General features: G+C 41.0%; 1 protein-coding gene across 1 annotated transcript in view; it reads right to left on the reverse strand.

The window, feature by feature from the left end:
- The window catches only part of LOC109967086 (partitioning defective 3 homolog), a 207,316-nt gene that overhangs the window by 137,405 nt on the left and 56,628 nt on the right, over positions 1 to 13,283 (reverse strand). Inside the window, 1 exon segment of the mRNA XM_020612437.1 lies at positions 1,771 to 1,954. Within this exon segment, the coding sequence (XP_020468093.1) occupies positions 1,771 to 1,954 (184 nt within the window).

The raw sequence follows: 13,283 nt of genomic DNA on the forward strand, positions 1-13,283 counted from the left end.
AGGGAAAGAAAAGGAAATTTAGTGGTCTGCTATGTCAATCAACGCCAGTTCACAGGTCATTAGTGGATAAGCCGTACTCCAACCAGTGTGGTATTTTTAGAGCTAATTATATTTTTTTGTTCATTGAGTGTGTGCGAGTACAAGTGGCTGTTAATGTGTGCGTGAGTGCATGCGTGTGTGTGTGTGCGTGTGTGTGTGCGTGCGTTTGTGCGTGCGTTCAGAGAAACAGGGAGAGAACAAATATGGTCATGGTCCATACATGAGAGAGAACAAATATGGTCATGGTCCATAAAGTTATGAGAACTGTACTTAATGATTTCAAAATGTTCTTTTGTATAAGACCATAAACTTTCACACTTGTCGAAGGACTCACTTTAAAGCAAAGTGTACAGTAGGAATAACCTTTAATAAAACAGAGGAAAACAGAGGCAGCAGGTGCTGATGTTGAATATCCATCAGCTGAATATCCGACAACTGTAAACAGATGCTGTAGTGAACTTTTTAATCTTTTACAGTGCTGACGGAGATGGCGCGGTGCCTACAAGTCATGTAAAAATCTGTGCCTACTATTCTGTACTGTGTGCTGTTGGTACATGTGGAATTTTGTTGACTTGCTGCAAAAGCTGTTGAAGTTGACATAAGTGGAAATGGAGTGGAAACCATGTCCACCCACCTCAAATCAGCACTTTCAGGTGTTTGAAGTGCAGCCTTTAAGAGCAGCTCTCAAGTGATCAATGTCACATATCGCATGTATTGTGAGCTCAAAGAATAACAGCCAATCAGATGCAAGAATATGACCTGTTTTGCCCCATTATTCATTTGTTGAATAAGAAAAAAATTACGTCCACTAATATGTTATTATGAATCAGCCTTCAAACATATAAAAAAAGAAGAAATTACAGAAAATTGGACAAAATGGAAATGAAAGCACTGGAGAAGAATTGTTCCCAGTGAAGTGGGTGCATCAGTGAAAACCTATAATAAGGTGCACTTATAATGTAGACAAAAGATGCATGGACAGAGCCCGCTGCTGACACAGATACCAGCTACAGTGTTCATCTAAAATGACTCTATTCTGAGGCTCCTTGAGCTTCATCTGTGTAAGAGCACATTCAATTTAATGGTTGATAAATACAGATCCAGAGAAAGACGGGATGCCAGAAGTTTTAGAGACAGCAACAGTGAGACGACAAGAGTATCTGTGTGTTCATGCTTGTTTGCTTCTGCTTATGGTTGCTTTACAAAGGCTTTTTGCTTTATCCAACTGACAAATCACCTACAAGAGTCAGCCTCCCATCCAAACTCACAGTAATTACAGTAGAAGAAGTGACTTGGCTGGCAAAACTGCAGAGGTGAATGGGCTCAGCGTCACATTTGATTTAGGAGGCAGCGAATAGAACCAATTAGCCACTTTGGCCAGGGATCAAATAGCCAACTGTGCCTGAAAAAGGACCTCCTGTCCAATTAACAGGATTTATGGACAGGGCTAAGGTACCGCTGGGCTGTGATAAGGTAATTTGTTGGGTTTGCTGTATACTGCTGCAGTTCCTTATTTTGATGCCGATGAAGACAACACACTGGTCATTTAAGAGGAATGTACTGTAAGGTGAACCGAGTCCATTATTAATAATAAGTCAAGTAAATGTTTTAATCCCTGCCTGTATCTTAAGATAATGATCCCTCTATTGATCTACAAACCACCCAAGGCTTTTGACCTAGCTTCCTGTATGCCAGATTTTTCCCTTGAGCAGCTTCAGTGTCGGGACTTACTGGTGCGCAGGGCGGAGGGTGTGACCTCAATCTCACTGGCAGCCTGGTAGGGCTGGAAGGCAGAGGCTCCGCTGCCAGCGCTGAGGTCTGCAGCAAACAGGTCAGGGCTCTGAGTCCCAGTGGAGCTGGCACTGGTACCATCGCCTCCATGATGCGGCTCCTGTTCATCGTACACGGCTATCAACTGGACGAGGAAGGAAGAACAGAGGAGACAGCACAAGATGGTAAGACATGTTGCTTTGCATTAGAGTAAATGCATATAACAAAAAGTCAGTTATCAAACCGAGATGAAGCAGCGACACACAAAGTTGTATATTTAAAAATGGTTTACTTTGTATTGGATAAGAAAAACACTTATAACCCAAACCATGAAAACTGTGGGATACTCTGGAATTATGGGAGAACATTACACTTGGAAAAAGAAAGAAAAGTAAACAGACAGATGAATATAAACAATGAGAAGAAAGTGGATTAGATATGAGAAAAACTGCAACAAATAAGGGAGCATAAATACCCTGAACAGATTTAAACAGGAAAGGAACAGAGGTGTAGAAGAAGAAAATACCAGCAGGTACATTTGATTTGTGGAGAAAATACTTGTTTTTCTCTGAGAGGTTGTTGTATAAACCCCCAATAGGTTAAGCAGCATGTTGGCTTTGTGTTACATACTCTTTTCTCCCAGACAAGTGTTTTTATAAACAAGTGATATGGGGAAGATCTTTTCAACACATAAATGTGAGAGGTTTTCCTCTGCATTTGAGACTTTGTGCAAGAGAATAAATTCTCCATAGACATCTACATGATTTGTGGGGAATCAGGTCAAAAGCAAAAAAAAAAAAAAAGGCACACTCATTACTGATCAGTTTAGACATTACCTAGCAACAGATGATGATTCTAAAAACCTTAGAAAAGGAACTTTAAGATTGAGACTTTAAGATTAGAGTCATCTTGTTAAACAGACCACATTGGGTCCCCCAAGAATTTGTGTCTCATTTTTACATAAACACGAAACAATGTGATTCTTAATAATGCATGGTTTATTCTTTCATAGAGCTACGGGTTTACTTTTTACATGCATTTCAGACGTGCCATCCCTCTGAGTCTGTGCCCCAGCCTGGCCACCCCACCCAAAATCATTACTGCAATCATATGGAGAACAATAAATGAAAGAGGCAGTTTTCTGACATTGGCACAGAGATTTAAAAAAAAATGCATGGGGACCACATGTTCCAAACGAATACGGGGATGATTTATTACAATGAGGTGCTCATTACAACCAATCACATTCTCTGTTCATTCAAAATGCTTCCTCAATATCCCTCCACATTTTGTTCTTCTCCCTCAGATATAATTAATCCCAGCCTCTACTGAGTGCCTTTATTAGATTAAAAATGAGATCCATGCCGCCTCTCCACGGCTCCCAGCAGGTCCACATGTGTGTTCAGCTGGTCTCAGTTAGCTGAGGAGAAAATGAGAAATCCAGCCAACATTTGCCAATTTAGAGGATGTGATCCAACAGTCCCTTCATGGTGAGATCTCATGTAAAGGCAGGAGTGTGATAATGCCCCTGCTCAAAGGTCCCCTCCCACACCGCAACATCTCAGCCACATTAAAAACCTGCACGGATGTTCAACAGCACAAACATCTTCAAAGTAACACACCAGTTCATCTGGGTGTGTCTACATGATCCCGACCAAAAAAAAAACCTGAACTTTAAAGACAACTTGACCAAACACCTCATGGCATGATATACAGCACCACTTGGAGAAATATCTTTTTGATGCCTCCTTTACAGTCCACAGAAAGCTTTGTTTCATTTTGCATCTGACTCTTGTGAGTCCCCTACCTTTTTTCAGGTGCAATACTAGACCAGTGCAGTGCTCTACAGAGAACGCACAGCCTGGGACCTCCTCAGTTACACATTACACCTCAGTCAGCAAACAGTAGCACATTCAACCCCTCTACTAACTACTTCAAATTCAAAAATTCATGAGATTGATCAATATGCTGGACGCATTGTGCTTCTATTGCTGCAATGATCCTACTCACTGAATGTTAAATTAATTATAATGCTTAGCACACGGTTACTGCATTACCTACAGACTCAGAAGAATCAATTAGCAGGATTAGAACTCATAAAACTACAGGATGTGAGACCAAATCCTGCTTTGAAAGGCGTGTTTTTAACATACTGCAAATATATTTTTACATGTATAAGAGAGAGAACCACCGCACAGACATTGTCTGCATGTTCTAAACAGCCTCTTGAGCAGGTATGAGATAAAATAAAGATAAAAAGAGCTAAATGCAAACACATTTGGAGACCATTCACTCTCATACTTCATAAACACACACACCACATATCCACAGAAATATGCCCAAATATAAAGAGATGCATTCACACATACAATTACATCTAGAGAGAGAGAGAGAGACATCCACACAATCCATTAAAACACACACACACACACACACACACACACACACCCCATTCAAATCCAGCTACTAGTTTTCCAGCACATTAAGCCTTCATTTCAGCCACATTTAGTCTGAGAGCTGTGGAGCTTTATATCACACTGGGCAGACTCCCTGGTGAAAGGAACAGGCTCTCGAGAGCACACACACGCACCCAAACACTTACATACATTTACGGACCTCAAGAGTCATTTTTCCCATTAGCCTCTTTACATAAATGTGCACACATTTATTTCAAATTAGAGCTCACTGCAGCCTGGGGCTAATGTGTACACACAGTAATAAGGGTAATAAAGGTCAGAGGGCAGATGTGATGGTTCTAGTTGGAGCGTGAAAGTGTGTGTTTGTATTGAGAGACGCATAGGGAGAGTGCATGAAGGAATGAATGGAGAAGAGGAAGGAAGTAGAAGAGGAGGAAAGGCTTAAGAAGGAGGTTTAAGTAAAACAGATGAGAAGCAAAGTGGGTGTGCGCATGGGTGTGAGACACATGGAAGAGGGCAGTAAGACAGGTTGTGTCTCTGCGACTGTGCATTTTATATGCACGTCTATGTAAAACTTCCTGTCTGTAACTGTCAGCGTCCTCCACTCGTCCCTTATTAAAGCTCCGTTCAGCCAGAATAGCTGAGTCAGCAAACACTCACTGTCTCCCGGGCTGCTCCCTGAGGACACCATAGAAGAAGAACTCACAACCACATGGGCTTCTACAGCACATGTGGATGTTATTACATGATAATTAGTTCAGCTCAGTCACAACTGTGTTCAGGCCTCCGAATCCTGATCTGAAAAGTAGAACTAATCATTGATAATCATCAACACACAGTAGGTAGGATGTGGTTGTTAAAACCAACAGCACCAAGTCCAATAAAACTCCTAGGATATCTAATATTACACGTTGTACAGCACATGCATCTCCTGCTAATCCAAATGTGGACACCTCCTTAATAGCATTTGCATAGTTCCATTGTTATTTTTCTCTTAAAACGTCATAAAGTTGCAATTATCAGAAGATTATGTTTGTATAAACACTCAACTCTCATTCTTCCAGAAGCTGTGTTTACCCACGGGGGAAAAAAGTTTCATATCGTCCAATTACTTCAACCCAGTCACAGTTGCTGAAATCATCTGCATTAAATTGTTTTTTACTAAAGTATATGAGATCATTTGAGCACAATGTGTGTAGACGGGCACACTGCAATGAGGAATTTGTAACTAAAAACTGTTGGTCAGGAGGAATGTTGATAAGAGACAAATGTTCTGCGCGGCTTCATCTAATTGCTGAAAGATATTTTTCAGAAATGTCAGATTCTTTGAATTTTAAGTAAAGACAATGGGTGTCAAGCTAACACAAACAAATAGAGTCATGCTGGAGACAAAAAAGAAACTGTAGGACAGAAATGGCCTTGGTGCTCATTGCTTTGATTTCCAACTGTCTTTATTTCTTTTCCTTTCTGTTAAAAAAAAGCTTTGGCCCAACAGAAATGACAAGTAAACAAAAAGCATGAGTTTTAGTCTGTGTTTCCTTTGTCTGATCAATGTAAGTGAATATGTTTGAGTAGAAACATCAGAGGGCGCAGCTCTGACTGACAGCTGCTCCCACCGCACCCTCGCTGTTTCTGTTGAATGTTTTGTTGAGTGAACTGTGGATCTGTGAGCTATGAAACAGCCCAAAGTCAAAGCTAGTTGCTGAGCTTTGTTGACAAGTCCCGACCCGGCCACAGGAGAACTGCTGCCACTCGTCATCTCACACACATTCTCAGAAAAGGGTGACAACCAATCAGCAGGCCTGGGCGTCCCTCAGGAAACCAGAGGACGTGAACACAGAGAAGCGGGTGTTGATTACTGTGTGAAACTGTGTGAATAACAGCCTGAAGGCTTAGATCGCACAGAAGGAATATACTGAAACCTTCTTGCTTTTGACTTTTAACTTAACATTTTACACTTCAGGAAAAGGGCTAACTTATTGAATTTTTTTTTTTTTTTTTTACTTTGGGGATGTTATATCAATTAACTAAACCAAAATCCTGTAATACTTTACAACAGGGCCGAGCGATTATGGCAAAAATCACAACCACCATTATTTTGGCCAATCACGATCATTTAACACGATTACTCACTGACTCGAGTATTGTCATTTTGTGCCGCTTCATACTTCAACTCCACTATGTTAGAGGCAAATATTATTTACTCTATTATATTCATTTTATAACTTTAGTTGCTTTTCAAAACCAGATTAATACAAAAAAATAACAGTGTAATCCTAATACTTTATTAATCTCCTGTAGAAAATTCACTTTCTACCCAATTTACATTATAAACCAACTCACACACAGATCGAAAGATGACGAGCAACTTGGGGTTCAGTGTCTTGCCTAACGACACTTTGAAAGGTGGACTGTGAGGAAGGGGAATCGAACCGCCAACTCTCCAGTTGGGGGACGACTGCTCTACCTCCTGAGCCACAGCCGCCAATGGAGCGACAACTAGGCTTAAGGTTAGGGTAAGGTAAAGTTAGGGTGAGGTTAAGATAGGTCTCCAGGAAATGAACGTAAGTCAACGTGAAGTCTCTACTAATGAAAACTAACATGCGTCTAGTGCATGTGTCTCTACAAGTGTTCAAAGCTCTTCTCTCACTTTTTATCAGCTTTAATCCACTTGTACACAGACGTCCCTCTGAACCGAAGTCAAAAAAAGAAAGTAACAATAACTGAAAAGTAAATTGCAATGGAAAGTGTGAGTCAGTCCACTTTTCAGCGGTGGCTTGCAGCTCATAAATCATCATCGTAACTGTGGCTAGAACAATATGGCCGAGCCAGAGGGAGTTGGAGGTCTCTCAAAGGGGAATTAATCCTTATGGGTTTGTGTTGAATTCAGCAAGACACAGTCGTTGCTTGCACCACATCAGCAATCGCCCAGTCTTATTTCATCAGAAATCCTGAGGCTTACATGTTATGGCCGTCCAAAAACTACACTTGCCTCCAACTTCCAAGCATAAATCTTTCCAAGCTGCTACATCTATCTAACAACTGTTTGATTTATACCCTCCTCACATAAAATAATGTCAACTCATTACTATTTCACACAGAATTGTATTATATCAACAGACTGCACTTTCCCTCATGTCAGGTCCCATGTTGTGCACTGTTTGTGTTCTATCATATGATTTATTGAATCTAAACCGTGTGTATCAATAATACAAGACAAAATGAGAGAGGGCAGGACTGAATACTGAGCAGAGGGAGAAATTAGCTTGTCCAACAAAGTGGAAATGACAAGACAAGAGGAACTGGAGCCACAAATGCTCAGAAATGACAAAGCCTGCATTTAAGTATGCCAACTCAACACACTGGAGTGGTACTAGTATCTCAGTACTACCTCATTACATAGATTAGGTAAAAGCCAGGCAGACATTCCATGACTGACCGAAGTTTTATTGGAAGTTAAAACTGGAAAATAAAATACTGAAAGTAATAACAAAAGGCTGATATTATCCCAGACATAAAAAAGTCTGTTAACTCAGTGCTTTGCAGTGTTGTCACCAAGACAAATCCCTTTTCTTGTATTACACACTGCAAAAAAATATATATATATAAACTGATCCTGACTGGAGAAACCCAACTCCTCCAGACCTGGCTTTAAGTAAACCAGGTCCATACCGAGAAATAAGAGGGCAAAAGCAAAGCGGTCAGCAAAACAAGGGACATAACCACTTTTCTTTTGCCTACACAGCTGTATAATCCAAGTCATCTCATGCTGACTCTCCTGTTAGGTCAAGAAACTGCAGCCTAGAATATTTTTCCTTCTGTTACTCGCCTCAGGAACTGTGGAGAAAGTGTGAGGTTGCGGCAGGCCTTTTCCCAAAAGCGACAGTCATCAAACCCCAGCATTAGACCGTCAGAGCCAAAAATCACAGGGTGCAGACAAGAAGTGACCAGTGATACTCTTGGGTCAACATACCACATTGTTCATGTGAGGAATATAGTGTGTGTCTAGTAAATGTTAAAAGACGGCTGGTGGCCTAACTTCAAATCACAACATGACAATATGTTTGCAGACAGATTCATTTCACAGTGCTAAATCAAAGCACACTGCAATGTCTGAAAATACAGAAAATGTTTTATTTCAGTTGGAGGCTACTGGCTGCACTGGTCAGTGCCAGCTCAGGGTGCTACCACTTCTGCTACACAAATTCTTAGGGAAAACTCTGCTACTAAAGATCCATAATGAAGGGCTTTTTCCAAGAACATGACTGGCCTGCACAGAGTCAGGACCACAACCACCAACCAACACCTTAGAGTTGAACTAGAACACTGAGTGTGAAGTTGCGCACAATGGGACGTGTCCGCATATCTAAAACTAGAAATCCTGATAGAATCAGAACTGAGTCAAGTTTTGTACAATTTCCGTCCTCATCTATCACATATTTAGATGCATCCTGTCCAATTTCTGGCACCCAATGAAACTAAAGAACAGTGTGTGCACTGGGTTCTAAAGTTATTGTGCGACTTTGTTCCCTCACAGTCACCAAACCCCATTCTAACCCACACACAGAGTCAGAAAAACTCAGACATGATGTGGATTTTTTTTTTTCATGTTGCTGGAAAATATAACCAAATTTGACAACGAAAATAAAGAAACTGTGTTTGCAAAAGATCATTCTGAAATGATTCATTATAATGCAGTTTGGGGGAAAAACGGCAACAGGATGTCAAGCACCAAGTCATTTTCCTGCAATTACCCACGAAAAACATCGCATTTTGTCAGTATGACTGGCATATTATTAAATAAGCTGACAAAGGTGAGTCCAACTTAACATCACCATCTTTTGGTGACCCGTCTTCCAACTTTAAATGCTCCCAAGCACACAAAAACTTGTTTTGACTCGTCTCCAATACTTTAGAAGACTTTCAAATGTGTTTTGACTCATGTGTTCATATACTATTTCATGGGGCCTTAGGAAAAGTGTTTCTCTGAGCAGAAAAGGTCTGTGGGCGTTTGGATGTGTGACAGATCTGGCTAAGATTAGACGAGGCTGGTGCAACTTCAAACTCCCATCGAGACTGTTACAGAGTGAGCAAACACAAATGCAACACAATGCGACCTTGACCTCATTGACTTTCGACAAACACACACTCATGGAAGGAGGAGGCCTATCAAACTGAGGAAACATGACATTTCCCAGGTGTGAGCACACCTGGACACACATTGCCAAACATTCAACAAACTCAACCCTGCATTACAAAAACACCTTTTATTCACTCAGATTATTCCTCAAAACAGAAACTGACACAAAATACACAACAATTATGTCCAAGCAAACACAGATTTAGGATTACATTGTAATCAAGTTGAGGACAATCCAAATGGGCATGGAACAGTTCCACTCAGTATAATGACCTACTATCCATTTCGGTTTAATCTGCACAACAGAAAACATGTGGGGGAAAGTACAGGGCTGTTTGGGTCGAGGCCAAATGGACTAAACGAAAACAGTAATCAGATGGAACAGGGAACAAGAGAGTGAGGCACTGCAGGTGACTCGCTCCCCAAAATGAGAGGGGTGCTGAGTGGTGACTATTACTCCCTGAAAGATGTTGCTCTTGTTGCACCACTTTTTACTGGAACTTTTACTGGTGTAATTCTACTGAACTCTGGCTCGACGCCTGGGGGAAACAGTTAAGGCCATGTTATGAGCAGAAGAAAAGAATGCCCTGCTTAAAAAAAAAAAGTGTTTGCAGCTTTGTTTTCCAGTATCTTAACTTTTTTCATACATACACATTTTCAAATTCATTTTATATTGTATTTTTCAGCTTAAGTTCAGTAAACTAAATAATTCAAATTAACGACATAGTTCAACATTTGCAAGGTGTGCTTATTCTCTTTTGTGCCCAGAGTTAGAAGAGGAGCTTAATACCACTCATGTCTGTACAGTAAGGGGGTTTTCCATTACAGGAACCTACCGAAACATGTCAAGGCAAGTAACGCTCATCACAGGTTCAGCGTTCGTTTCCACTACACTCAACCCGATTCGGAGCTGCATTCTGTTGGACCTAAAATTTGGCACCCCTCAAGAGGTAGTGCTAAAATCACATACCAGGAACCTGGGGGCGGGGGGTTCAGGGCGCGTAGAGCAGTCGCCGGTGATTGGTTAAATGTCTGCATCTTCACACATTAGCATTACAAGCACCGAGTGCAAACACACAGCTGACTGAGTGTGTGACAGAGGAGCAGCCCCTCTCTCCTCTAAACAGAGAACGACAGAGAGAAAACACAGTGGAAACACAAAGCCGGACAGTCTGTGTAAACCCAGTGGCTATGCTTGATGTGTTAAGGGACGTTCAGGCTATACCATCCCTTGGGTTCTGATAGTGGAAATACAGCATTAAAATGAGGCTAGACACTCTGAGCAATTAGCTAGCTCAGAATACCGATTGGTAAGAGGGGAACAGTTAGCCTAGCTCTGGCCAAAGGTAGAAAGAAAATCAAATCAGCATCGGTTATAGTGAGCTTCAAAGATGCTGGCAGGTGGGAATTTGTTACCTTTGGACAGAGCCAGTCTAGCTGTGCCCCCTGCTTTCAGTCTTAATACTACGCTAAGTTAATCATTTGGTGGCTCTGGCTTCATCATTAACACATAGACACGAACAGTTAGGAGTGGCATAGAATATTTGGAGACATGAAACATTTGTTTCAATACACTAACCTGTCACAAGATCCACCTTCAGTAATAATGCAGGACAACAGCAGTATGATTACATTAGTGGCTCCCACTGAGGAGTTTTGTTCCAGGCAGAGGTTGGAATTAAACCTGAAATTTCCTTCTCTTTTTTTTTTTTTCCTGTTTTTGCCTCAGCCTCTATTGTGAAATTTGACAAGTGCTGTTCTCAAATTAGCCTCATGTGCTCGTTAACTTAAGGCTCAAGTGGCCATTCTCAGTACTGGAGTAACACAGCTGAGGACTGGTGACAGTCTTTCAGCTGGGCAAAAAGTGTGCTTAATTCCAACTGGTGAAAGCTGAGAGATGTGAGTACAACACAAAAAAGACTGCAACACTCTCATGCAACACAGAAACACACTATTGCCTAACACCTGATATTACACTGTGAACCCATTTCTGGAACCTCTCTGTAGGAGGAGACTGCCTTCTGATTTGACTGGTGCTAAAACAACATGGTGCTAAAACTGCTATAGGCGCAGGTTAATTCCCCTCTGAGGTTGCCCCAACTAAAAATAATTGCACTGAAGTTATTGTGGGCAAGTTAAACAAAGCATCATTCAAATCAGCTTTCACCAAGAGCTTGGGCCAAACTAACAGACGTGCCAAGGAAATGTTTTGACAAACCTAACATTATTTTTTTTGGCTTAAATACTAATAATACAAGTTACAGTATGTAATAAAGTGACATGAGAAGTGAGTCCTGTGTACCTTCTCATAAGCAAGCTTGAGCTGAAATTGGCAATGTTGGTCCTGTAGATTTATGGATGTTTAGGTAGTACATTTATTCTAATCAACAATATTGGCTGATAAACACAGTACATCCCTGCTGGTGCAGTTGTTCAATAACTCGGCTTGCTATTATACAGTACATGCCCTAATAAAAGTGCAAATATATCACATACTTATGTAGCACTGGGAAGGGTCAGCTGAAGCAATAAACTGCCCATATTAGTTCTGATAAATAGCTGTTACATGTACATTAGCCTCTATATAAACCGTGGTAATAGCATAGCAACTCTAGCGTTTGGAATAAACAACAGATTGCAGAAACATCTTTAGCTACTATGTGGTAATAGCATAGCAACTCTAGTGTTTGGTATAAATATCAGATTGCAGAAACATCTTTAGCTACTAGTTCCTGAATAGTGACAGAAAATGAATTCTGTTTATTATAAACTGACTGAAATCCGGTGGGCATCCTCTCTGTGTCCTGGGAATCTGTTGATTTGGTATCAAAGCTCCACACTGGCCTCCGCTGCTGGATGCTTTTCCAACAGAACAAACCCGTTTCAGGCAGCAAGGCTGTTTTGGTCGAGGAGGCTGCAGAGCTGAACTACCTGGGGATCAGTCTCTGTCACTCCAGCTGCCAGCACAGACAACTAACCTGCTGGTGCCAGGTCAAAAAATAAAACAGTAGCAGGAAAAGAGCAGTTCATTCAGCTTTGAACTGTAACTGATGAATTGGTTGTGTATTTCTTAGGGAAAGGCAGACTGTGGTATGACAGAATAGATTCATCAGCAGAGCCACTGTAATTTGCTATTTTCTCAAGGATAAATTATTTCCAAATAAGCCGAAATTTTAAGTTGGCACATGCAATTTTATTTAATAATTACAGGGATATTGGAAGCAGAAATCTTCTCACTGCTCAGTTTGTGAACTGTCTGCAGGTGTCACTGCCTGGCATTGGTCGGTAGCAGTGGCTGGAAGTAACTAAGTACATTTACTCAAGTACTGTGCTTAAGTAAAATTCTGAGGCATCTGTACTTTACTCGAGTATTTTTTTGTGTTACTTGATACTTCAACATAACTATATTTTAGAGATAAATATTGTACTTTTTACTCAACTCCATTTTCAGAATTTGATAAAGACAATACAGCTTAATCATAAGACTTTACTGATCTCAGGTGGTAAATTCATAAGCTACCCATCAGTACTTCATATTATAAGAACAAAAGTTAAAACTATCTCCCCCATTACTAGCTGCAGCATTAAATGTGATGTACACAATAATGCATCAATAATTACATTAATGGGAACAGTGGTTAGTGCTGTCGTCTCACAAGAATAAGGTTCCGAGTTCGAACCCCAGCCAACCCAGAGCCTTTCTGTGCGGAGTGTGCATGTTCTCCTTGTGCCTGTGCGGGTTCCCTCTGGGTACTCCGGCTTCCTCCCACAGTTTAGGTTGTTTGATGACTCTAAATTGCCCGTAGGAGTGAGTGTGTGTGATTGTTTGTTTACATGTCAGCCCTGTGATGGACTGGCGACCTATCCAAGGTGGACCCCGCCTCTCACCCAATGTCAGCTGGGATTAGGGTGTCCAA

The sequence above is a fragment of the Monopterus albus genome, unplaced genomic scaffold (assembly GCF_001952655.1).
Source record: "Monopterus albus unplaced genomic scaffold, M_albus_1.0 scaffold125.1, whole genome shotgun sequence".
Taxonomy (NCBI): domain Eukaryota; kingdom Metazoa; phylum Chordata; class Actinopteri; order Synbranchiformes; family Synbranchidae; genus Monopterus; species Monopterus albus.